Below are 26,813 nucleotides of genomic sequence, written 5' to 3'. Positions count from 1 at the left end.
AACCCCTGCTGGTCATCCACCTTCCTGTACCTACATCCGTGCACAAAGACAGAACCATCGGTTTAAGCTTGAAACTTGCCTTATATGTCCCTGGAAGATATTGAGTATATACGGTTTGGAAATAAATATGTATTTCCCACTTTCCTTTATCTTGTAGCTTGCCGGCCAGACTAAACACACAGCCAAGCCCTTGCTCGTGTGCCAGGGAGCCCACCACATTGTTCCACTTATCAACCCGTATCTGTTTATAGTCATCGCAGAAGTCATCTGATTGTTTTTCATTACTTCGCTGCTCCTTATCCGACAACTGTTTGTGCTTTTCCTGCCATCATAACGTATCGGGTCAAGTACATTGTTATCTGGAGAGTCTCAGATAAACACAGACGTCTGGAAACAGTCCAGGCCGATTCATTGAGATGATACACGTTTTATGTGCTGCTGACTTGGAGCAATTCTCGTGCCTCCTGACGGTCATATCGAGAGAAGATAATTCATCAACAACAGTAATAATAATAATCTTAATAATAATAATAAGGGCAAAACATCTGGATTTTTTTAAACGATGCTGAAAACCATTATTTCTGATAATTAAATACTGGCAGATAAAAAATATACTCAGTAAATTCATAGTTATTTATGAAAGGTATTATTTAAAATACATTTAGTTAAATTGTGAAGTAAATGTCATAGAATACCTTAATTTTGAAAGTAGATGTTCATTATAGATATATGTATATACAGTTGTTTTACAGCTTCAACTTCAACTTTATTAACCAAGGATTTTAAAGACAGCATTGTTGATCCAAAGTTCTTTATAACAGAAAAATAGCAGTGAAATTAAAAACAACACAAAAATATTGTCATTATTATTATTATCACTACCATCACCAATACCAGGAATAACAATAACAACGATAATAACATACAACAACACATTGAAAGGTCGATGAATACAAATGTGCTTTCAGCTGACTTTTTAATATTTGTTTTGAGGGGGCGAATCGAATGATGGGAGGTCGAGAGTTCAAGAGACATATCAATACATATGTGTTTTTACAGTTCAACCGTATATGTCGAATTAAATGTAGATAAAAACAAAACACAAATACAATCTAATGTATAGAATGTTATGTTTTTTTCAAATAATACGTAAAAATGAATGCACATGTTTTCTTCATTGCATATTCTGTGTAATTAAGATGATCCTTTCAGAAATATCAATAATGATACATATTGTTTGTAAAAGGCTCATTAATCATCTGTCAATAATGTCACATGGGTAGTAGGGATTCACCTATACACATGTCAGTTATATCATGCTCTGCCAATGCAAACGTATTCAAATAACCGTTTAGAATTCATGTCAGTCATTGTTTAGGTTCATGCATCAGCAGGGGGCTGCTGATGGCTGATTGGTTCAAATGTCAGTTTGATGGGGTCAGAAGTTTTTAGAAGGAAAATGAGGTCAACACTGATCAGCCCGAGTCGACAAGGGTTAAACAGCACTGTCATCACATCCTGGGCAGGGGGCTCAGGGGGCTCAGGGGTCCCTGACCCTAAACACACAGGGGCCACTGACTTGGAGTCTGATGTTTTTGTCTTGTTTTTATTATGAAAGGCTTTGAGAAGTAAGGGAGTCTATCCAGGTCACAATGCACATGGTGTGTTGTCCATGCACTATGTCGTTTTTAGAGACATTTGTGTCCGATGTATTGTGTGCACAGAGCTGAGACTTACGACCCCTTCAGGACAAGTATATATAGTCCAAAAATACAGACTGTAACAACTCCTCGTTAGTATAGTGGATAGTATCCCCGCCTGTCACGCGGGAGACCGGGGTTCAATTCCCCGACGGGGAGGAAATACGCTTTTTTTTATTTCCCTGTTTTCGGACAAATAAACGTCTATTTTATCACGTGAAGGACCAAGTGAATATAAGCCACCATTTCCGCAGTCGTCAAAACCAGAAGAAACACAATGTTTAATCACCTCACAATAAATACACCGTTACACACCGGCCCTTTAAATTTAAGAGTTTTAAACAATATCAAGTCAACTTCTAAACGTTACATATTCAAACACCTCTATCAAAGGTTTTAAAATCATTTTAAGAGCAACAAAGACGTGGAACTATCAACAAAGCCAACAAAAGGCACAAATAGAAAACGTTAAGAATGTTGTATTTGTCGCTCAACCAGCAGATGTCAGCAAAACATTGACTATTTCTTTCCTGTGACGCAACCTAATTTCTTCCGGTCTAGGGTCTTTGCTGTTCAATCACACATAAAACATATATGGATAGAAGTATCTGTTCTGGTTTTTACACAAAACTGGATTTTGACTTTGTGGCTCAAACGATGAATAACTGAATTTTGAAGAAATTTATATCTGAAAAGTTTAATGTAAAAGTATAAACAAAGTTAGATTTAAATAAATAGGTCCTCACTACTGTAAGTGAAGGAAATAAAGAAAAATAGGAGATGATCCAACAGTGAGGATAATTAAAGTGGGCTAATAGACGTTTTACAACGAATTGAATGTTGTAGTGTTATTAATAGTGGAAAACATTTGAACTGTTTAATAGCATCATGTGTCAGTCCCCGCCCAATAATTCATGATGAACTAGTCCAATAAGTTCATCACTGAGTCATGATGGAACCAACCGAATCTATTTCTTTCGGAGAAAGTGAAACAGTTCATATTCGGATGGTGGTTTCATTTCTCTTAAAACCTTTTTTTGCGATGTTTGGGGGATTAGTTGAATGAACAGTTTGTTTTCCGATGTTTCGAGTGAAGGGCTCAGACGATGTCGCCTGGAGTAACGGCTCTTATTCGGGCGGATAAGCTGAAGCCTGACTACAAATGATGTGGCTTCCTGCAGGGGGGGAAACACCATGGCAAAATGAGTGTTTTTTTGGTTCTTTTTCTAACCAAATATGGGTCTCAGGCTTGCAGCTTTTTTTTTTTTTTGGGGGGGGGGGGGGGGGGGGGTGAATCAAAGGAGCTCAAAGACAAAACAACACAGTAGACATGTTTAGCAATTGATCGATTAGTTTATTTCAAAATAAATCATCTACATTCATGTTCGAGTTTTATATTAATCAATCTCTGATTATTGCTAATGTTGTTAAAAAAAACAAAAACAAATCAATATTCATACAATCTTCTTTTGCCATTTCCTCTGAAGCGTATTTTTGTGTGTTCCGTTACTTATATCTTTGTGAGGACCATTTAAGGCATAAACCCTTCAGTGTGAGGACAATTCTGGAAAGTGAGGACATTCTGGCCGGCCCAAGGGAAGTTTGAAGGTTAAGACTTAGTTTTGGGATTAGGGTTAGAACTAGGTTTAGGGTTCGGCATTTAGTTTGGATGGTAAAGTTTAGGTTAAGGGGTAGGGGAACGCACTATGCCAATGAGTGTCCTCACTAAGATAGAAGTGTGTGTGCGTGTGTGTGTGTGTGTATACTTAAGTCACTGCAGTTGTAGGTGGGGGAGTCACATGTTTTTTATCTTGAGTCCATAGATGTCACTTTCTGATAAGAGAAACTGTGCACACATACCGCCCTACACGCACGACCACGTATAACTCTTTACTACACATACACACAAACCATAACAACACACTGAATATGAATCTGGTATTATTTCACGTCAAATGTCTAATGTCTGACTGTGAAGTAATAAACAAAAATATCAAATATCACCCAGCGGAAAAAATGATTTATGGTTCGTACACATGCACACTCACACACTCACACACATGCACACACGCACACACAAGCACAAACATTCCCGCCTGTGATTTGGGTCATACTTTTGAAGCCATTGTGAAAGTGATGTGGTTAATGTGAAGGAAGTAAATGTGATTGAAACTCTGGACCACAGAAGTAAGCATAACACAACCTGTGTCCCTCCTAATGCTGTAACATTCTTTAGGACTTCAACACATTGACAGACTCCACAACCAGCTGTTGCATTGTGTGTCTCCCTGGGTTCCTAATCAGGAAAGAGACGTATAGTGGAGGTCTTGGAATGGCTTTTTTTTTTCGTGATGGTCACATCCAGTGGATCTCAGGCATGAGAACCGGAGAGGTACTCCCTCCTGAACCTGCACACACACACACCACCTTGTAGTTTTCCTTCCCATTTGAGAGGCCACTACTTTCAGGTGAAGAGGAACAGGTACGGGAACCTCGCGAGTTACGAGATGAGTGTGACTTCTTCCAGTCAACTTCCTACTGTGAGGTCGAGGTCAGCCATCATGGCCAGATGTTTCTGGTGACACAGGCCTGCTCCCTGATAATCGGGTAACAGCCACAGGTTGGGAAGAAGTTAATGCACAGCCAGGCTTCCTGTCTGTATGTTCATGTTGTGAGTAGATTAAATGGTAACTAGGTTTTCAAATTTGGCAAGATTTAGCGCTAAGTCCAATTAACAGAAGAGATATGTTTCTGTATTAAACATTTATTATTATCTCTTAAATATTCCGGTGACCTCTAACCCAAAGTTCTAGAAAATCCTTTGCTTCACTTTTGTGTGTCTCAAGAGAGAAATAGTCTTCATGAGTTCTTTGCACCTTTTTTAAAATATAGATTTAATAGCTGTCTGCACTGATACCTAAATTCACAGGTGTAATTTCCTTTGGTAACAACTATCAGACCAATGTGTAAACAAACCCTCGCTTGACATTAAAGCTTAGAAAAAATGAGGTACATTCAATTGCAATGTACGTAAAACGGGTAAATGGGCTTGAGTCTTTATCCACCGCAATCAAAACAGTCCTGTTTCAATCAATCAGATTCAGTAGAAATTGATTTTCATAAATAAACCTCCTGCTCCAAATGCGGCAGCCAAAAGGGAAACCATTTGCGATATGAGCTTCCTCTACTACACAACCAGACAAGTCTTTCTTTAACGTTACAGTCCAAGCATTTTTGTGTTTTCCACTGAAACACAGAGCTGAGGTCTGTGCACGGCAAGCTGCGTCTGGGATGGATCACGGCAATGCCACTGTCAGCCGCCACCTCTGAAAACACATTGAGTACTCATTCATACTCTGGGTTTACCACCTCGACGCACCAGTTTTCGTCTCAGGGGGCCACTCTTCCTGTGCACCTGTACGAGCACTTCCTGTCTGAGTCGACCTCTGCCCCACCCCTCCACCCCCCCTCAAACCGCATCCTTCAAGCTGTCACAATAATACTTTTAGTGGAGAGAAACAAAAAAACAAGACATTACCAAAACTGCAACAACAAGGTGTGCAAAAGAAAGCAACAGGGTCTTCCCCGTGCACTTCTGCCATTTACAGTAAGACTGCAGACACAAGAAGTGAGACACGACCAGTGGTTTACCGTCACCTCCATGCCCTACACTGTGTGTTTGTGTGTCTGTGTGTGTGTGTGTGTGTGTGTTTGTGTATCAGTCCTGAATGTGCTGTAGAGGTCTTTGCGAAGGATAGTCGATTGTTAGGGATGTGGCGTGTTCCTGGACGTGATCGTAGCCTCGCAGGAAGTGGCCGTTGTTCTGCTGGTAATAGTAAACCAGTTTTCTGGCAAACACTGGCTCCACCTGAAATGAAAGTATCCATCTGTGAAATATGTCTGTGTTTGCTGAATCACATCGTGTTATTGTGCCCTTATTTAGGCAGAGAGCAGTAAAGAAGGAGTGAACCTAATTTGATATGTTTTTCAGGTTAATTCTTTTTTATTTTTTAGTACAGCTTCTGTACGTATTTCAGAATCTGTCCGTTTTAAGATTGACATTTATTTTGGTTTCAGTAAATATGAATATATCTCTAATCATTCAGTTTTTGTGCAGCTTGGGTCACAGTTTTCTGTCCAAAACCACCCGAGCCTAAGAGAAACTTTGCCATGCCTCATGCAGACTTGGGCCTGAGTTTTGATGCGTTCATCATAAAACACCTAGATAGCCGACCCAGGGTAACAGAACCCAACCTGCATTGAATATCCTTTCTACTATTTCATCAGATCCCGGGCCAGCTCCAGCCCATCGGGACCGGACAGGCTCGAGTCAGGTGTCCACACTCTGCTGTGGTCTAGCTGTATTTGAGCCTTTCTGAACTTAGTGTAGATCTTGAAGTTTAAAAAAAAAAATTTACATATTTCTGTGGTGATAAGATATTTTTTTTTTTTTGTCAAAACGCAGTCTGAAGCCCATCAACCAAATATTTAGTTCACTGCTGGACCGTATGCTTTTTCTTTTTCTTTTCATTGTTTGAAAAAGAAGATGTCTGGACAGATCCTGAAATTACATCTGCGATTGTAACTCTTATGATTGCAATAGTATAACTGTTTTTTTGTAAAAAATAAAGATAACAAATATATATATATATATATATAAGAATATCTCAGTTACTTATGTTTTGTAGCGTATTAGTACCTGTGCTCTGATCATCTTTCTTTGCCGATGTGGGTCAGGATACTCGTCCCCAAAACATAGCACAACCTGGTGTCTTGGTAGATGTCGGCCATTAAGGGCAAAATCTTGAAGCTCTGTGAGAAGAGGAGAAAGAAGAGAGAGGGTACATAAAAAGGATTTGCTACCCATTTATAAGATGCAGTAAATAAACCCAGATTGACATTTTCTTTAATAACAGGTTTACTGAAAACCACTGGTGGTGATGATGGAAATTTTGGCGTGAACCGGCACAGAAAACACCTCCTGGTCGTGCTGTGTGGTGGCCCACAGGAGGTGGGTGGGGACTCCACACTCTATACTCCTTGCTAAGAATGTGACAAGCTTCTCGGTGCAACCTCAGGAAGGGACTTACCCCGCTGAAGTAACTGCAGCATCTCCATCAATGACATTGACATCATCATAGAGCCATTATCGACATCCACCATCATAGTGTAAATCACTAGAGCACCATGGTTGCTCTAGTTATTCTACAGCACAGGATAAACATATGTGGGGTTGGAGATCTACTCTCTCAAATGGACACAAAGCAGAGATCTATGAATATTGAATATCGTTTCATAAAATATTTTTTTTTTGCTGTTGTTCTAATGTTAAAATCCATCCTCCTATACTGTAATTGATGACACTGTGAATGCTACTTATATTATAGTTCAAGTACAATAACTGCATTTACTCTCAGAGTAAAGTTATAGTCTATGCTTCTGCTTTTTCACACTTTGGGGAGAGATGTTTTAATTTCCGCTCAACTACGTTTATCATACAGACAAACTAGTTACTTTGCAGATTCATGTTTTATTATCATTTTATTAAACATGATGTAAACCTATAGATTACACTGCCAAACTCTTTAAATTCAGCAGTACACACTGGCTCAGACCAATTAACTACTTACAATTAAACCGGTTAGTTTAGCATTCATAAGCAGTTTGTAACCATTTTATAAATGCTTTATAACACACTACATTGTAGTTAATGCAGATATAAGTGTATATTCATAAATTCTTCAACTCCTTCACCCAAAAGTGGAGGCTTATGAGAGTCGATATTGTAAAACATATTGTGAGTTATTTAAAATGTCTCTTTATAGGAGTTAATAAGTTATATTCGCTGTGAGAAATTAATGACAGAAAGTAAAGTGTTAACAGTCTCACACTTGTAAAGGAGCATTACTCTATGATGACGTCAATGAGAGTTAGAAGATGCTGTATAGACTGTGAAGCCGTGAAGCAAATTTGTCATTTTGGGCTGTAGGAATAAAAACTGACTTGACTCAACAACATATTTCAATACTTCCTTTTTTGTATTGCTACTGTCGATCCGTCCGAAGGTGCAGGTGTGAACAGATCACTACAAGTCGCATATTTCTACTTACCAATAAGGAATTGCTGGGTGTCAAACAGCTTGCACGGCTGCTCCTTCTCCAGCTTGTTGGGTTTATCCAGATATGGAGCCAGAGGTCCCTCCCAATACACTCGTCCCTGACACAGGCGCTTTGCGTACAGCCCATCGGGCATCATCCACAGCAGCACCCCCCTCTCCAGTATGTTAGGAAGCATCTCAGCACCCTGCCTCTGGGACTCGGGGTATGGGAACGGGAAAAGGATGATTTCGGCCCTGCAGTGAAATTTGTCCTCAGGGCATGGAGAAGAGGGGGAGGAAGAGGATGACGAGGAGGAGGAGGAAGAGGAGGAGGCAGAAGAGGTGATCCGACAACCGTCCAGGCTGGTGGTGGTCACTTCCTTCACCAGAGACTCTCTGTAGAACAGGGACACATGCAGGCTGAAATCTGGAAGAAAGAGATGAGCGTTTTAAGAGATATGTCTCTGAAGGGATCATAATTAGAGTTCCACTTCTAGGTGTGACGCAGAACCCAACATGTCGAGGCTTAGACAAAACATAAAATTCTGTCGTCTCTCTATGGAGAATTTTACTCACTTTTATTATTCAAATTTTTTAAACCTCCTTTTTCAATCTATCATGCCATTGGCCAAAAAAAAACGAAACAACTGACTGTCATGACGTGTTTTCAATAGTTTATAATAATAAAACTTTACTTCTAGGTAACTTAACTAAACAAGGTTACAAAACAAGAAAAGTCGGTGTATCTATTCATATGTGTATTAGTGTACCTGTATGGACATGTTACCTGTTATTGCGTTGTTGTGGTCCATTGTATACACGGGGGGTTGCGACTCTGCAAAGTGCGTGTGGAAGGAGAGCTGAAAACCTGTGCAGAATTAATTAAATAAATACTGGTCATAATTAGAGTACTGAAAGTGGCTCTGGACACTTTGGTGCAGGATTGAGGAAGTTTTCTTTTGCTTTACTGTAGCCTTAAAAAAAAGCAAGTATTGAGGATGCATAGGGCAAAATCTACTGGAGCCCTACTGTGTATTTGACAGGCACAGCAGCGACATGCTTCACACATGTCACAGTCGCATGCAACACAAACCGAACAGCTAACATGAACTAATATGGCTCCATGTGGTTTCTGCACACATCAGTGATCACCAGTAGATGCTCGAGCAACCACCGCCTGGGTCTCTATTCAGTTTCATCCTGCTACATCTCCAGCTTGTATACATGTATACGTATATAAGCAAATACATTTATTTGCCCATTTAATATTAATTCAATTTATTTAAACAGTTTTTGTTTGCTAGACATAGTCATTAAAGGTCTGCAGCATTTAATACTGTGCGATTTTCCCGTAATTACCGTGTGAAGCATAGTGATAAGTGGCAACTTTTTAAATGACCAAGTGACATATAAGATCAATGATGGCAAAGTATTACCTATCACAGCCTCGGTTCATTTAGAAGGTTTAACCATAACACAATGAAGAGAAAGAACATTATTATAACTGGTCTTTATATTTAGTATTCCATCAATTCCATCTGAGGCCAGTTGGAGACTGATGCTTTCATTTGGATATTTATAAAAACTGAAAAAAGCTCATCTTTTATATATCAAAATAATGTTGCCCTTATTTGACCACATTTGAAATTTGAGTCGTCATTCTTGCGTGCGACCATAGCTCTAAAGACAAGTCCATGGTCATCTTACCATTTTCTGGGTGTGACCCGGGCCAAGCACGGCTGACGGGTGACGGGTAGTGGCCGTACTGCAGCTCTGCATGTGGCCCGTGGTGATGTGGAGGAGCGAGGGCTTGCTGTTCGGCTGGCGAGTAATCCCTCCACTCCCTCCTCTCCTGAGACACCATGTAGCCAGGCACCTGAACATGCAGCAGAGGATCGGTCACTCCGGAGAATCAAAGTTTCATCAAAACAAAACACGTTGTTTCTCTATTCATGAGCTATACCCTGTTTACGGTCACTGCTGACCTGGTTATGCAGGGAGCCATACTGAGGAATATAGCCAAGGGAATTCACATGTGATGGGGTCTCCTCCATGCTGTTCATCTTCATTCCTGTACATGTAGGAAACCAAAAGTAAACTTGTCAACAACATTGGCCATGCTGTGCTATTAGGGCGGCACTTTGAAAGTACTCACATCTTTAAGAGTATAATGAAGTTGTGTTGTACAGATTAAATGTAAAATAATGTGAGATGCAATATTGCATGCACCTTACTAGCCTGCTTCATTTTGGCAAGTTCAAACTGTGCACGTGTGAGGTTTTGCTTGTATAGGTTTAGTGACATGGGGATTTGCAGCAGTGTTATGTACACCCTCTTCTTCGTAACCGAAGCCCTCTAAAAAAAGCACTCTGGCCTTTTTGGTACATGCCTCGGCTTCCTTTGTGCTTCCTGCCTCAATAGAATCAAATGCGGTGATGCATATGTGAAAAAAAAAAAGAAAAAGCATGCCAGTACTCTATAAACAATGTAAGTTGCTTGGTGAAATGCAGCGGTACTATAGTTTGAAGACTTGTCTTGGTAGTGCCACTGTACATGTGGGTGTCTACGGCCTCTCGCATGGTAAATATCTGATTACAAACCTTTTTTGGCTTCCTCTGGGATGATTCTGTAGACTTTGTAGGGTTCTGAGATGTCCAGTTGGCTTCTTCCTACCAACTCATCGAAGTCGTTGCTTTTGTTGAGCGCACAGCGTAGCCTAGTTTTCCACGTGGGGGGATCTGGCTTGTCCACACCCTCCTTAAATTTTCCTTTGAAAAGTGCCCATGCCTGAAACAACCATGGTATATATGTAATTAAACTTTTAAACTTGACACTTTTAAAGAGTTTAAGCTTTGAGGAACGGACTGACGCATAGACACATATAGTGCTTTAGGTAAAGGCCTTTTCAACTCTACATCACACATCTGCATATTGCAGAACAATATGCCTCATAATCAGCTTTTTAAGATAAATACATTTCATTGAGAAAAACAATGTGCGATGGTGTGTTCACAATGCGTGGGACAGCTGGGATGGCCTGACCTTGAAGAGCGCAGCATCCTCCTCTCTGTTATAATCTTGCTTCCCTGCATGTTTCCACGGAATCCGAAAGATTGTCTTTTCGTCGTTTTCCCAAACCAATCCGATATAACTCCTGCTGTCGATCTGGTCGATCAGCCACTGTCTCAGTTTGCCGTTGCCACAGCTGACGGTCAGGCCGTTGTCCTCATCCAGGTTCATCTCTGCAAAATAAAATAGTAAAGTAAAAAAACTGCACAGTACAGTGATGCAGTTCAGGTTTGGTTAAAGGTCTTTTTGTTTTTATATAATTTAAAGTACTTGTATCCCTTATCCTTAGAAAAGATCAATTATATATTTAATCAGCCGATACCAGGTTCAGTTTAAAACATGTATCATTAATTGCGGTTTAAGTAATGAATATATCGCCTGAGTTACGTAGCTTGAATCAACACTCTACAAAACTAGCAATCACTATTAATATAATTCAACAAGTCTCTAGAGATGTTAAACGCTTTTGGTCATATTCAAATAAAGGAAGGGGGTCGAGGTTAAAGCGGGCAAAAATAACATTTGACTTATTTAAGATATATGCATTAATAACGAATTAAAAGCCAAGTATCGACTTAATTATAAGAATGAACAACTAATACATGCAGGCACAGATAGTATTGAGACAGTTTATCATCAAGTTTCTTAAACTTAAAATCTATTTTGCTGGACATGAATTTAACTTATAACAATTTAATCTAATTCTTTCAAGTTGCATGATTAACAGAAATGACAACATTAAAGATAAAAGTAGTTTATTTTATCTTAAAATTGTTCTTTTTAATTTTGAAACTAATCTGAAAGATTGTGATCGGGTATTTTCTCCTGACAGACACCCTTTGGGTTAACAGATAAAAACTTTGCATTAATGATCCTGCAGAGAAGTTTCCTCTTACCTTTGATCGTGTGAGCTCCCCTGCTGAAATCTGTTTAGAAGTTCTCTGTGTCGTATTTTTAAACGTTATCACATCTTGATTTGTGGCAGGGAGGAGCCTCTTCGGTTCAAAAGGAGATGCGCAGGAGGCAGTCGTTCATTTCTGTGAAACTCAGCGCCCACGTCCCGCTGCAGTGGGGAACCCCTCTATAGTCACACCCTGAGCACATGGAACAATTACCTGCATGTATCACCGTCAGAAAAATATCCTCCCACATGTTTTGTATTTTTCTAAAAGTCTGTAAATTCAACCTAGTTTCCACTGCTGAATGGAAATAATAAAGTATTTCACTTAACATTGGGGGAAGATCTGATTTGAAGACTGATGAGGAACTAATTCCAAAAGAGGTTGCTAATGATTGAGTTTAGAACATACTGTACGTTATTTTGTTGGTATTACTGCCCTCCAGTGGCTGTCTATGCACAAACCCAGTGATCCATAGTGTTTATAAGACCATTATATATAATATCTAACCATGGTGAGATTATATTTTATTGCTTTATAGTTTCTAAAGACAGTTGAACAGAAGGAGTGAGAAAGGAGAGTGGTCTCTGTGTTTTTGATGCTACCATGCATGACCTCTCTTGCACATCAGACAAACAGGAAGAGAACCAGGAAACAGAGACGTAAACATAGCACAGAAGGTGTCTTATCACCTTTCATACGACAGCCCACTGCCTGAGAAACTCACACAACACGTTCCCTTTACTCGTTTTATATCACTGTTCGCAAAACACACTTAACAATGTTTATAAATTAGAAAAAACAGGAAACAAAAACTTAAACTAATGCAAGAAAAACATTTTTTATATATGCTCTGGTTAATATATGTCCAGATATGGTTTCAGTGTTTATGTCCATTGAGAGGATTGTTCCAGCAGCATTAAACATCCTGACAGTGGTCCAATCCGTAAGCATGTTAGACTTCCAGACGAGTCCAGATACTGAAGCATCACACACTGGTGTAACCGTCCAGACTCAGCAACTAAAGAGCTCATGAACATTTCTGGTCAGGTACCTCCAGGTGGGGGAGACACCTTTTGGTTCAACTCTTCGCCATTGACTTTGGACACTCTGGCAAGCAACTCCCGTATGTCGGCCTCATCACTGAAGGGGTTGTCCTTATATTCGTCCTGTAGCCACTCTCTGAACTGCAGGAAAAGAAAAAGACAAACAGTTGAAATATTCTCTTCTACTCTGTTTTCCTGTAATTGTATCGCAGCACTGACCTCATTGGCCTGAGTAGCTTCAAACTCCTGGAGCTGCCGCTGAAAACCCAGGTTGGGGCCGGCACATGGTCGGACCACCTTCACGGCAGCCAGCGCCTCCTGCCAGCCCAGGCCTGTCACTGTCATGATGTAAGCTATCACCAGGGTGACACTGCGGGACACACCTGCCAAACTTTACAGAGAGGGATGAAAAGTGAAATGCAGGAAAGGAAATATGCTTTTCCCAAAAAAGATTTTAGACATGACTGCAGAGTGCTATTTATCATTTAAACAGACAATATGAATTTTAAGGCCGCTGGGGGTCTCTCAATAATTTCAAGTAAAGTCAGTGACGCAGCGTTGGAACAGGGAAGTTGCTCTCTTCATTCAGCCGTAAATTATGTTCGAGGATGGGTTAATGTGTTTAAGTTTTACAGCAAGTAAACAATTGTGATCCATGTCGAAAAACATTCGGCTGGAAAAACAGCCGACGTGCTAGCAGGCTGTTTGCTCTCTGTTTTTCTGTGAAGAACCTCAGGGGTCACTCTACTGCGTTTTGGGAAGTTCAAGAATAGACCTTCGCTTATCATTTATTTTCTTCTGTGCAGCAGTTCCACATGGGTTCACTTGTATACTTGGTTGATCTCAGTTGTTTTTAGCTCTAGATAAACACTGCACGTACCTTTTCAACATGACTATGATTAAACCAATAGATAGATGGAGGAAAACTGGAGGAAGTCTCAGCTCTGCTCCAATAGCCTGTGTGAGTGAAACGACATTCTAACTTCCAGGTGAAGACACAACACTTGCTCTCACCAGTGAACGAGGCAGCCCTCTCCTTTGAGGCGAGACTCGTGCATGAACATTATACTTTGTTTAAAGTGCTGTGTCCTGTGGAGCATAAGAAAACACTGGTTTCAGTCATTCATGAACACATTAAACTATTTGCAGAACAGGAACTGTAGGAAAACCTTGTGTTAAGAACTGAAACTGTTATCAGAGTTGAATAGTGTAGTTGGGTTAGTTATTTTAAGTTTATTTCAAAATTGTTAAGGTATTGTGTTAAATTCCAAATTCCAAATTGCCTAAGCAATTAAAAAATCCATTCCTATCGTCAACCGTCATTTTCTTTTTGTTAAACAGAGCAATTTACAAAGTATAGGCTAGCACCTGTATTGGGAAAAAGAAAATATGATACTAAACCCTAATGGTGTGTGTATGCTTTTGCACCTGACCTGACAGACTATCATTTCTCATCCTGGATGGATCAGGATGAGGATTTGCTGTGTTCAAGTTTCAGGGAGGTGTCATATTTCACAGAGCATAAACACCACCAGCTCTGAACATATGTATGAGGCAACCGGGGCTTTGTGAGAGTGTCTGAGTGTGTGTGAGAAAACAGGCTTGTGTCTTAATATGTAAGAGACTGACTGTGTGAAGGGGTTAATGTCAATAAATAGAGACACATCACAAACCATTGTGCTAAAACTAAGGAACTATTGTGTTTAACTTCCGGCTAAAAAGTAAATTTGTGTGTGTGTGTGTGTCTGTGTTACGCACATGTGTCTAACCAGGCAGCCAATGACCCTCTATTCATCATCCCCCCTTTTTCATGTTAAACATGAGGGGAGGAATGTGTCACATCACAAAAAAAATCCAGTGGTGTTGCTGCGGTCTACTCAGAGAATAATTTCACAATAAAATGTGGAGCCTGTGAAAGCATATCATTTACACGTTGGCTTGAAGAAAGTGAACCTCAGACGCCCACGCAGTGCAGCCTCGAATGAATGCCGTACTCTCTCTCTCTCTCTCTTTGCCTAAGCGTTGCATTGTTCTCTGACTGTAGCTGCTGTGCTGCACATTTTGGTACTTACAGGTTTTGTGTGGGCAGGTCAGCTGCTGAAATGCAGAGATAGGTCATCTCCTAAGGGACACAGCATATTAGTGAACTGTTTGCAGCCACTTGCATTGAACAAATCAAATCAATCTAAAAAGAAGAAGCAGGAAACAAATGGTTTCATAACAATGCTCTTAAGGTTTCAGGCAATTTTTAAGTGACCTGAAGACACGTTTCCACATCTTCTCATATTGTTAACCACAAACCAAAAACAGGAGCTGTGGTGAAACTTCACATCAAAATCAATAACCTAGAACAAAAAAATAATAATGAAGAGAGACAGAACAGTCCAACCTGGCTGAGGAAAGAAACGCCTACTCTCCAACCCACACACAACTCAACTCACTGGCCAAACCAACTGGTGTTGACTGGCATCTTTCATGATAGTCCCGAGGATCTCACAAGGAAGGAACGCCCCTGCCCATTGTTTGCTCACTCGAGACTTACACACTGTTTGCTCTCGAAGCAGCAATATCTGTGAGCATCAACGCCGCCTCCACCGGAACAACCTGACAGACCGGTTCATGGAGCTGTGTCTGTGCTCAAATCATGTGCATGGGACTAATACACCGAGGAGGGTCTCGGCCAATCATATCAAATATTGGCCAAATTAGTTTACTGCTAAAAAAAAAAATGTATGAGAAACTGAAGGGGAGGGAGCGGAGAGGAGAGGGAGAGCTTCTCACCTGGAGGATTGGAGCTGCACTGTCATGGATGGACAGGATGCGTGTGATGTTGTTCCTGGCTAAGTGTTCTCGATCTCTTGCATCTGAAACGCCACAAACAAAGAGCATGAGAACGTGCAACAGTAAATGAAGATGCAAACCAAAATAGCTTGAAATGCACAAACACACACCTTTGAAATTGCCCAAATATAAGTCCGGCAGCACCTGTAAGGACAGAGAATAGCACGCACACACAAACACACGCACAAGTTCAGTGATACAAGTTCAAACATACTGACTGAAAAGACATCCTGAATATACGTGACAACAAGAAACAACAGCCTCAACTAAGAGCTTGAAATTATGTGACTGTAAAAAAACAAACATTCAGATAAAACTATATTTAATCATGCTAAATATTTAGTAAGAAAATCCGAATTGAGGGTTTATTCTTTTGAATCAAACCAATGACAAGACAACTTCTTTTTTTATAAAGCTCTTAAAGTCTAACGAGGAGGATGACAAGCCTGTCCTCTCCATATTTACGCACAAGGAACATGGGAGCACTCGCGCTTAAATACCAGCGCGTGCACCAGATGGATCTCATACCTTGTTGATGCCATTACCCATCCTGACCGACCCAGTGTGGAGAGACCCCCCGCTGACCCTCCTCGTCCTTTAAAACCTGCTTCAATCCGGCAGCTTGTCGGTTTCCCAGAGCCGCTGCTGCTTGGGCGCAACAAGCTGCAGCTCCGCGTCCGAGCCGAGCAGAGCACTGCTGCATATGCAGGCTCCCCGAGGTGGATGCTGGGAGTTGTAGTTCTCTGGTATAAGGAGAGAAGCGCGGCTTTTAATAGCGTGGATACAGTGGATTACGGCACAGGTGTGATCAAAACCCCAACCTTGGATTTGTGGTTAGATATGATACTGGAATATTAATACACTGCCCCATGGCCCAGTGACACCGAATACTAAACCCTAAACTGCGACTGGCTACATAGCAGGGCAAAAATAGACAAGCCCCTGTGGGAAAGCCTGGTATAAGACAGTATGTGCACACGTGTCAGGGAGTTAGTTCAGCTCTAGGTCCACGAATAGAAAAGGAAATAGAAGAAAAGTATAAATGAAATCATCACAGGATTAAAAATGTACATACATTTGTTCCAGTCTTTCCAAAAACAAGATATGTATTAGTGTAATCTCAGTTAAGGCCTGTATGATCAGGTTTTTGGAGTCAGTTAATTGAAACTTAAATGTATTCATAAAAAGCATAAAACGTTTTTTGGGATATTAGTGTCACAAACATGTGGCTTTGCACTAACATCGTTATACTCCACCTGAGGCTTTTTGTGTGCGCCACATGTACCACAGTGGGTTACTAATAAGTGTATTGATCTGTACACACAGAAGTTGTGTTGTTCTTCTTCATCACACAAATCATTCCTAATGATGTGCAGTAAATGTGCAGTATAAAGTTACTGAAGAACACCAGGCCTATATGAAGTGAGCCTGGCTGGCTTTCTTGTTTTAGATAGAAATTGATAAAACATATTTATATCTTGTCTCACAAATAAGTATTAAAAACAACAACTTGTTGGTGCAGCAAGTAGGAGTGAGTAATGGCAGCTGCTCAACAATTGTGGCGGTAGGTGGTAGTGAGTCCTATACCAACCTTGTAATTGTCATAACCCTGGACAAAATAAAGGGGGAATTCACCTCAGGTTTGAGTCGTTTTCACATGAAAAGGTGGTTTAATGGTTTAGTTACTCTTTGAGATGAATACTTTCTCAGAGGCAGAGGAACTGATCCAGTGGCAGTGACGGGATGAGGAGGAGAGGCTAAACTTGCCATTGCCCAGGGGTCTAATCCTTCCCTGCAGCGATGATGACTAACTGTTCCACCCTCAGAGCATCAATTCACTTGACACCATTGGGAAAAAAGGGTTTTCTCTGCACCACCCTTGCTTGGCAGGGCTGTCAAACCCCAAGTCACTGCACCAACCGACAGAAGCATGGGGAGGGCAACCTCCATTGAGACCCTCAGAGCTCAGGGAGAGAAATGGACACTGGTGCCACCAGAAAAAAACCACCTGGACCGTGATTCTCACCTGAGGAGTTTTAAACATCTACAGGAGAAGAGGGCGGCATAATGAAGGGAAAATCTTCGGTATGGTTCTGTGCAGGAAAAACAGTGAGGAATACTGGACCTCAACATCCTTTCTAACGGATAATAGAAAGGGCTGCTACACTGGTATATTGCTGGGGTAGCATGGCACCTGGCAGTCTTTTGCACTGATAGTCTGACATAGACAACATCAACAGGAAGTACTGCTATACCCACTGCACCACCACAGACAGGCTACACATTTAAACCCATGTGCCAGTTGCTTTCACTTCCTGGTGATCTGTTGTTGCTCTACAGACAAGGGGAACATGGGACGACCAGACTAGAGTTTGAACGGCAGTTGTGAGATGGCCTGTCCTCTACTGTACAGAGTAAGGAACTAGAAAATAATCTAGTGAGCTGGTTTTCAGTCTGATACCCAGTTCAATCAGGAATACTCTTTACATTCTCCCTTCAATCTTCTAAATTTCAGATTTATCAGGGAGATGAATTAGTTTGGTGATTCATTTCTCTCATTAAAAAGTATGACTGTGCTGTATTTCATTTACAACTGAAGGAAAGATGACTTATAAAGCACCTTCAATGAAACTAGGGGTGCATGAATACTAGGTTATATCTCAAAAGAACCTCACAGCATTTGATTTGTTGATGGGAAGTTGTACATGTACGTTTCTCATAGATTAGTTTGTGTTACCCTCAGCACACGGTAATCATGTCATGGCTGGAAAGTTTTCTGAGCAACCAGAAATTTACTGGCGATACATGTGACTAATAGTAAAAGAAGACAAGAAAAACAAACATAATGTGAACCAGATTACAGAGACAACCCATTACAGGTTAATGAGCTACCGGTGCTTTCTTGTGGCTTTAGTGAGGAATTCACAGATGGCTGCTCAAAATGACGGCCTATATGTCAGTCATCGCCCACACTGTCAGAAAGTACGATCCGGGTGGTTTCCCGGTCTAGTTTCACATAAACCATATTTTATCAATGAACTTTTTTTTTTTTAAGATGAGGCTAAGGAATGAAATACGCTGTGTGAATCGACCTTTTTGTTGAAAAAAATAGGATTGAGGACCTGAGAGAGCGCTCGCCAAACTCCATTCAAAAAAAGTTGTGATTAAATAAATGTACAACCCATATCATTCTAATTCTGAACGAAAGGTTTATTGTTGTTGTTTAATGTTGAAGCAGTGGAAACATGCGCGAGGATGGTTTGGGTGAGTTTTAGTACCTCTGCCAGGGAGGTTATGTTTTCATTGGCGTGAGGTTGTTTGTCTGTTAGATAGCAGGATAACACAAAAACCACTGGACCAATAACCATAATACTTAGTGGAAGGATGTGGGATATGTCAGAGACTAAACAATTCCATTTTGGTGTGGGTGCTGATCAGGGGAAGGATACAGGATTTTTGTTGATTTCTCAAAGAATAATTATCTGTTGATAAATCATTGCTTACAATTTTTGTTTTTGCAGAAAAAGCCTTTTAATGCATAACAGGTTCAAATGGAAGTTTGTTTGTATATATTGTTCATTTAAATTTCTATGTTATGTTATCTTTATTATTCCTGTTGTTTTGTCTTGTTTTGTTCCAAGTTGTTTTGCTCATGTGTGTCGTGGTGTTTTGCTTTTGGTTGTTGCTTTTTTCATTTTTTGTTGTGACTTCCCAGTGTGATTCCACATCTGTTGTTGTCATTTGCACTTCCGGGCCCCCATACATGCATTTTGAAAAACCCTGTCTGACCTTATTCAGATTAGTGCTTTATAAACAAAGTGTTACCATCATATTATTGTATTATTCTAGTTTTAGTCTTCTTCGGGATGTAAAATTGTTTAATCTGTGATAACTACCTTCACCAGTGGGTGGCGGCAAAACCAGAAGACAACATTGTTCCATTCAGAGTAAATCTGAGCCAAATCCCCGTTTGTAAATGATCAAAACAGAAATAAAACAACACGACATTAAATAATTTCTACAATCAAATGTGTTTCTACGCCTTTTCAGCCACAACTGCGTGCATCTACTACCCATCCTGATCCCTCTGTGATCGACTTGTTGGGCTGTTTGTAGTTTCCATGTCGCATGTGTAGTTTTAAACTCCGGTGGGAGGACGAAGAGGAATTCCCGGAACTAAAGTGTCTGTGTTTGATTCCGCAGCCTCTCGGGTAAGTGTTTATTTAATAGTCTCGAGTAAGAATGAAAACTAACTGTTTATAATGTTGTTACTGTCACAGCTCAAGTGTTTAGTTACAGTTTAAGTTTGTGTTGTTGCCTAAAGTTTCTTAACGTGACGCGTTAGCTTAAATGTCCAGTGTCTCGACTGTGATTTTGCGTCGCGGCTTCATCCCCTCGCTCGGGGTCTTTAACATTGTGTTGTTTGTGTGTGTGTGCCCGTGTTTTCCACGCAGTTCGTGTGAGTCTCTAAGAGTTTGTGTGTCCCCATTGTGTTACTGTGACTCCTCACCAGAGATGGCCACCGCACCTCAGTCATCGTTTCAGATGAGTTCGGCGGATCTGATCCGGAAGGAGCCGCTGGACTACGGGGGCTTCGGGGACGTGTACCTGTGTTACCACGTGACCCTGGGCCAGGTGGTGCTGAAGACCCTGTTCACGGGAATCCTGCGCAACGAGTGAGTCCTCGGTGCATGCTGGGTATTCCCCCTGTGGCCCGATGCTAACAGGAATCATGTGTCCACCAAACACACACTGATTTAGAGTAGATGACAGGATGTAGAGTAACACTTCATTATCAATATTATTATTGTTATAATAGATGGAAGAATGCTGATTTTGATAGGAGTGTTATGGTTTTAATTGCAGAGAGTGTCCATAATGTCCAGTCTGAAGACGCTTTCTTTTTCCAAGCACTAACCCTTTTAACAGGGACAATAAACATGTCTGTCCCATATTCACCTTTCAAATTATGAAATATATAGATGGATGGACAGACAGATGGTTTGAGAGATATACAGATAGATAGATGGATAGATATACGGACAGACGGATAGATAGATAGATAGATAGATAGATAGACAGACAGAAAGATTGACAGACAGATAGACAGACAGATAGACAGACAGATGGAAGGACAGATAGATAGATAGATAGATAGAGTCGACGGATAGATGAAGAGACAGACAGACGGACGGACAAAAAGGACGCATAGATAGATAGATAAACAGACAGACAGATAGACAGATGGAGGACAGATAGATAGATGGATAGATCAACAGACAGACAGACGGACGGACGGACAGAAGGAGGCAAAGATAGATAGATAGATAGATAGATAGATAGATAGATAGATAGATAGATAGATAGACAGACAGACAAAAGTACAGACAGTCAGACGGATGTACGGATAGATAGACGGATAGTTTAACAGACAGACAGATGGACGGAGAGAAGGACGCATAGATAGACGGACGGACGGACGGACGGACGGACGGACGGACGCGCATATGAACTGTATTGATCCCAAAATGGGAAATCATTGTGTTACAGCAGCATGTCACAGGCCTCCTTGTACACAGGGCGAAGAACAAGAGATTAAACACAAAATCCTGTCGCCCTGAAACCACTCTGAGACTCAACATGATGCAAGTTATGTCTGGCAGATCATCTGGTTACCCCTTTATGTGCTGTGCTTTCCAGGGACAGCAAGAGGTCCCTGCTTGCGGAGGGGAACATCATGGCAAGTCTGAACCACGAGCGGGTGGTCAAGTTGCTGGGTGTGATCATGGAGGATAGAGACTGCTCACTAGTCATGGAGCTCATCCCCAGAGGCAACCTACTAGTCATGCTACAAAAGGTCAGCAGGTTTAAAATCTCAGCAGGTTTAAAATCTCTCGATACATTTGATCATGTATGTAACATCTGTGGTTTGTGTCTATAAATAACTCAACATATTTTGTATATGAATTGAAGGTTTACCGGAGTAAATTGTGCTCTGTCCCTAGGTCTCTGTACCAGTGTCCGTCAAAGGTAGAATCATTTTAGAGATTTTGGAAGGGATGGTGTACCTGACAGAAAAACGTGTCATACACAAGGACATCAAGCCAGATAATATTTTAGTGGACAAGGATTTTCACATTAAGGTATATTTTTACACACATAGGCCAATGACACTTTTATAATTTTTACAGTGGGAAATCTACAGTTGAGGTAATCCAAGGATCCTCTGTTTACTAGATCGCAGACATGGGCCTGGCCACCTGCCAGACATGGAGCAAACTCACAAAGGAGGAGATTCGTAGGAGGAGTCGCACCAGCCAATCGGCTGGGATGAGAGGGGCCGGCACCCTGAGCTACATGGCTCCTGAGCACCTGGAGAGTATAAACACTGCCTCCTCCGAGAAATCTGATGTCTACAGCTTTGCCATCGTGGTTTGGGTCATTCTCACAAGGGAAGAGCCATACGCAAGTGAGTTAGGACCCCAAAACAGACTCAAGTCCAATGACAGAACACATGAGTCTATTTCTCCCTTGTTCACCATCTGATTTACTCAAAACCCCTAACTACATTGATTCCACATCATGTCGATAATCCAAGTGTCTTTTTTGATGTCCAGATGCCAGGAGTGAAGATCACATCAGCCAGTGTGTTCGTCAAGGTGACCGACCAGCAGAGGACCGTATTCCAGATGACACGCCTGCACAAATAATTGAGTTCATGAAGAATTGCTGGAATCACAATCCCTCGGAGCGACCAACATTTAAAGGTAGTTGTGTGTGTTTGTACTTAAATCTTTGTGAGGACCATTTTGATTTAGGTTTAGGCGAGGTGCTAGGAAAGGCAATATGCCATAAGTGTCCTCACTAAGATAGAAGTACAAGGGTGTATTTGTGTTTTGCACTCATTTGTGTTACTGCTGTATGACCTTTTAGAGCATAAACACTGACCTTATTACGACCAGTAGACCTTATGGGGACAAAATCCTGATCCTAATGAGACAAACGTTTTCATTTGTGAAGTCCTGGTCGCGGTGTGGGCATGATGTGGTCATGCTTATGGTTTTGGTTTGGCTGTCCACAATGAAGGGACGTCACTGCAAGGTCCGAATAAGGACAGTGCTGTGCAATGTAACCAAAATGTCCTGATAGAGGTAATTTCATATCCAGATAACGTTATCGGACTTTCACAGGACACCAAGTTTTCTAAAATGTCTTATTACAGTAGGTCAACTTTCCTTCTTGAATGTCAGGCTTGATAATTTGACCCCTGCAGTTTTCGTGTGTAGTTTTCTTTGTCATCCACTGCTCCTTTTTTTTCCTGTTCTTGCAGAGGGCCACAGCTTCTTCCTTCGTTTCTACGAGGAAACACTTGAACCACATATAGAGGAAGATCTACTTCAGCTGAGGGTAAATATATCCATATATGTAGGATTTGATGGGGTTGTCATTTCTATAATGCACATTGGATAAAATAAACAGTGAATTGAAAGTGGAAATATACGCCATACTATTTATCTTATATCACGCTTCTCCATTTGATTCTCTTCACACAGACATATGAAGGCCCAGATGATCTTGTTGAGAAGATGAGATTGTGTTCACTGAACCCTGAATACTCTTCAGCAGGTGAGCCATGTTGGCCTACAGTGTTACATTTAATGTCCTAAATGATGAGAAAAGCGTGTTCATCTTTATTGCTTCACTTCTCTCCTCACCGGACAGACTGCCCTGCTCCTTTGGTGAGTTCAGACAAAAGTGTGCCAGTTGAAGCTAGCATTGAAGACATGCGTGACATCCAGAGCGAGCCATCGGTGGGATATTTTCAGTCAGACGCCAGGGGAGATAACACACCTTCAGCGTTGGATGACAAACTGCATCGGGAGCTTCTGTACCACAAACACGGCAGCTACAGCTGTGAAAACCAGCCGGAGCCTGTGAACACCTTCCCCCGCAACAGCTCCAATCCCCTCCTGCCATACAACCGCACTTCAGATCACATGGCAATGCAACCAGAAGAAGATAAGCCGCCTGGGTCCTCTGTCCATTCCTGGTCGAAAGCTGAGCCAGAGCAGAGCAGCAGCCAGGAGCCGTGGTGTCGCCCCACATCCGGTCTCTACCAGTCCATGAACTCAACTGAATCGGCTGCAACCTCTTTTCCAATGTCCACCAGCTCTCCCTCACTGGATCAGCTCAACCAGCAACAGCCGCATTCCAACTTCAACCGCCAGAAATCTTGGCCAGTGATTGATACATCCGCTCCAGGGTGCCTCGTGCCACCAGAGCAAGGTACAAAATGAGGCGTTTCCTCTTCTCACGTGTTCACAGCTAGTCCTGTCCCCTTTGACATTTGAAGTGTGTTTGCTTTGTGCTCATTTTAGGGTCTATTGTCATTAATAATGCCAGAGGGATTCAGATTGGACACAGCAACGTTTTGATGATCGGAAGTTACGAGCAGCCCGATAGTTCATTAACCGCATCGACTAGCAGCTCGACCGCCTCTCTCATCAGAGAAGGCATTCAGAAATATGGTAAAGTATGCTAAAGAATTTGTATTTTATATAACAGATGTTTTTCCTGTTTGCAAACAAACAAATAAACATCCTTTGGATGGTTGTTGTGATTATTGAGCCCTTTATAGGTAAATTCAATGTTTTCTTTCTATAAAATTACAAAAATGGTCATAGATATTTTCAAAATTGAAAACCTTAGATTTGCATGTTTGGAAAAAGGCATAGATCCTCACATTCAAGAAGCTGAAATGTTAGTTATGTAATCATTTTTGATGATTTTTGCCCTTTTGGAGGCAGGTCCGCGGAGCAATGCAGATAATATTAACAACAACAGTGTTTTCTGGTTCAACAAATACTTTCACTTGAAATCATTTTGTGCCGTTGCTTGTAGTATTAATACTTACAGTTCTATTTTACTGTTATTTAGAGGACCATCCCGTGACGGAGGCGCACCTGGATCTGCTGCGTGGCAACATCGGGTTGAAATGGAAGGCTATCGCGCGGCAGCTGGGTTTGACCAGTGTGGAAATAGAGACCACAGAGCACGACTACTCCCGCGACGGCCTGCCAGAGATTGTGCACCAAATGCTGGAGCATTGGAGAATGAAGGAGGGAAGCACCGGCTGCAGATTTGGGAGGCTTTGTAAGGCTCTGTCAGGTAACATGTCGCTGGATGTCATGCAGAAAATGCTGGACATCTGCAGTTCGTCTCACTCAACCTCAGAAAGGTCTTTTTTCACCTGAAAGATTTGCCTCATGACTTCAAAACGCTGGTCACCGTATTGTCTGAGCAAGCTCTCTTCAAAAACAAAAACGTTGATTTGTTTTTTACGCACCAAGGTGTTTGAGATATCCCGACAACCACAGAGCTCACTGAAATTCTCTTACGGTTAATTACCACTGTATGGTAGTCCCTCACTTTGATGAAATGATCTTTGGACCTGATTATTGTTCCATTTTAAAAGCTCAATTTCTATTTTCAAATCACCGTAATGCTTTTTCTATCAAGCTTTAACTGTAAGAGATCAACATAGGAAAGTGTTATTCCAATCATTGAATCTCAAAATCAATTTTTTCTAATTCTAATTTTTTTTTAGTTTTTTTTTCTTATTCAATTGTCAGTTACATGACATGTATTAAGCCAAAGCAAAACATTTTACTATAAATACTGACGTTTTTTTATTTTCAGAAACTGTGTGAAGTTGTTATGGAACAAACAATGACTATTGCCTTAACAGAACATTGAATCCATAATCAGGGACTCACTGAACAGGTTAGGTCACTGAATGTGAGGAAAGCTGAAAACATTAGTTGTTATTGAATAAACTGATGCAAATTGTACAAAAGGATAAAAATGTCTCAGTGCAGTGTTCCAGAAATCCATGTGTATTATTGTTGTAATCCCTGCCTACAGTAGGGGGCAGTCTTGCTGTGGATTATGTGCTGCCATGAATGTATTTCCCCAGATTGTCAGCTCGCGAGCTGCTTGTTTTCAGTGTCATTAGTGAGTCGCTACACTTACGAGATACTTTCCTCACCAACCTTTCATTTTATACTGGATTTGTGATCACATCTTGTCCTTTTGTTTTTACTGGTCCTCAGTGTTGATGAAGCCCGCTAAACAATACCACACAAAAAATAAATAAACACACTATTTTCCCATCCACATCTTCACAGATTACACCAAACCTGAATTCACTGGAATTTTTTAAAAATAAACTGTACATATGTTCCTAAACTTCAAATGTGTCTTTCCTGTATTTTATATTTTGAACAGTTGATTGGCGCTGAATATAATTTAAAGTTGATAATTTCCTCTCAATCATATTGGTAATCACTTAGTTGCTGGATATTAATCCATAGTGTTTTTTAAATCCTGTTAATAGTTACAAGAGAGTTAGAAGAATATGTATGAGCTTGATTTACACTCTATGTCACTTCACAGCACATTGACATTCCAAACCACAAGATTGGGACGGTTTCAAGTTACTTGGTGTTTAACAGTAAAATACAGCTGACATAGCTTGTTTTATAAATTGTTGCAAAATGGGATTAATAAAATATGATATATTTTATCAGATTAATAACACAAAGTAAAATCTATCGTAAAAAAAGATAGATCTTGTCTTAGTTTAGAATATAAATCAAATAAAAAAAAAAACAGATGAGATTATACGGTTTGAATTACCAAAGGGCTTTTTTTTTAACCTAGAGAGTTTGTTAATCTCTTCACCAAACCCCCCAAAAATGAGTCCCTTCGTGCCATCAAAGATGAGGTTCAGGGGTCCAGACGTGAGCAGGTTTTTCCATTTTTGTAACAGTAATTGTTGCATTTTCTATCAGATTTAAGGCTGCTGTTAAAAGGGCACCCTGTTGATGGGTAGATAAAATCAAATGAAATGCACCAATATTTTAATTTGACTGAAATGGCTTTACATCCGGGGGATCAGCAGATGCAAAGGAAATACAAACAGCTGAGATGTTGTCAAAGTTGAATTTGGTTCAGGGAACTTGACCCAAACCTAATACACAACAGATTGACACTCGAAAACAATTACAAACCACAAGTAGACTTTTTCCACAGCTGCATCATTTGAGGTAAAATTAGTTTTTCTTCATCCATCTTCCCTTTCCCCCATAGGGAAATAATT

The 26,813-nt window shown here is 40.8% G+C and overlaps 3 protein-coding genes and 1 non-coding gene across 4 annotated transcripts; 2 read left to right on the top strand and 2 right to left on the bottom strand.

Annotated features, from left to right (window-relative positions):
• The first annotated feature begins 1,787 nt into the window (after nucleotides 1–1,787).
• On the top strand, nucleotides 1,788–1,859 carry trnad-guc (transfer RNA aspartic acid (anticodon GUC)). Its single transcript has one exon. It is a non-coding gene; the product is annotated as a tRNA-Asp (tRNA).
• Nucleotides 1,860–3,033: 1,174 nt separating this feature from the next.
• Nucleotides 3,034–11,827, bottom strand: irf4a (interferon regulatory factor 4a). The gene is made up of 9 exons (XM_062405154.1): nucleotides 11,763–11,827; nucleotides 10,840–11,039; nucleotides 10,398–10,584; nucleotides 9,783–9,868; nucleotides 9,505–9,673; nucleotides 8,585–8,665; nucleotides 7,811–8,224; nucleotides 6,400–6,512; nucleotides 3,034–5,568 (listed from the first exon to the last, which is right to left on the bottom strand). Exons 2-9 carry the CDS (start codon nucleotides 11,035–11,037, stop codon nucleotides 5,419–5,421), a joined length of 1,398 nt encoding a protein of 465 aa, XP_062261138.1. The 5' UTR covers nucleotides 11,038–11,039; nucleotides 11,763–11,827; the 3' UTR covers nucleotides 3,034–5,418.
• A 760-nt stretch (nucleotides 11,828–12,587) lies between these two features.
• On the bottom strand, nucleotides 12,588–20,296 carry dusp22b (dual specificity phosphatase 22b). Its single transcript, XM_062404819.1, has 8 exons — nucleotides 20,163–20,296; nucleotides 16,181–16,395; nucleotides 15,763–15,796; nucleotides 15,593–15,675; nucleotides 14,884–14,933; nucleotides 13,826–13,900; nucleotides 13,031–13,202; nucleotides 12,588–12,952 (listed from the first exon to the last, which is right to left on the bottom strand). Exons 2-8 carry the CDS (start codon nucleotides 16,199–16,201, stop codon nucleotides 12,812–12,814), a joined length of 576 nt encoding a protein of 191 aa, XP_062260803.1. The 5' UTR covers nucleotides 16,202–16,395; nucleotides 20,163–20,296; the 3' UTR covers nucleotides 12,588–12,811.
• ripk1l (receptor (TNFRSF)-interacting serine-threonine kinase 1, like) lies at nucleotides 19,788–25,922 on the top strand. The gene is made up of 11 exons (XM_062404818.1): nucleotides 19,788–19,863; nucleotides 20,166–20,328; nucleotides 21,353–21,509; nucleotides 21,658–21,795; nucleotides 21,890–22,121; nucleotides 22,270–22,419; nucleotides 22,983–23,059; nucleotides 23,206–23,278; nucleotides 23,375–23,938; nucleotides 24,031–24,180; nucleotides 24,590–25,922. Exons 2-11 carry the CDS (start codon nucleotides 20,168–20,170, stop codon nucleotides 24,904–24,906), a joined length of 2,019 nt encoding a protein of 672 aa, XP_062260802.1. The 5' UTR covers nucleotides 19,788–19,863; nucleotides 20,166–20,167; the 3' UTR covers nucleotides 24,907–25,922.
• Nucleotides 25,923–26,813: the final 891 nt, after the last annotated feature.

The sequence above is a fragment of the Platichthys flesus genome, chromosome 14, assembly GCF_949316205.1.
Source record: "Platichthys flesus chromosome 14, fPlaFle2.1, whole genome shotgun sequence".
Lineage (NCBI taxonomy): Eukaryota > Metazoa > Chordata > Actinopteri > Pleuronectiformes > Pleuronectidae > Platichthys > Platichthys flesus.
Note: the sequence above shows the minus strand (reverse complement) of the source record. Positions and strands in the feature narration are given on the sequence as shown.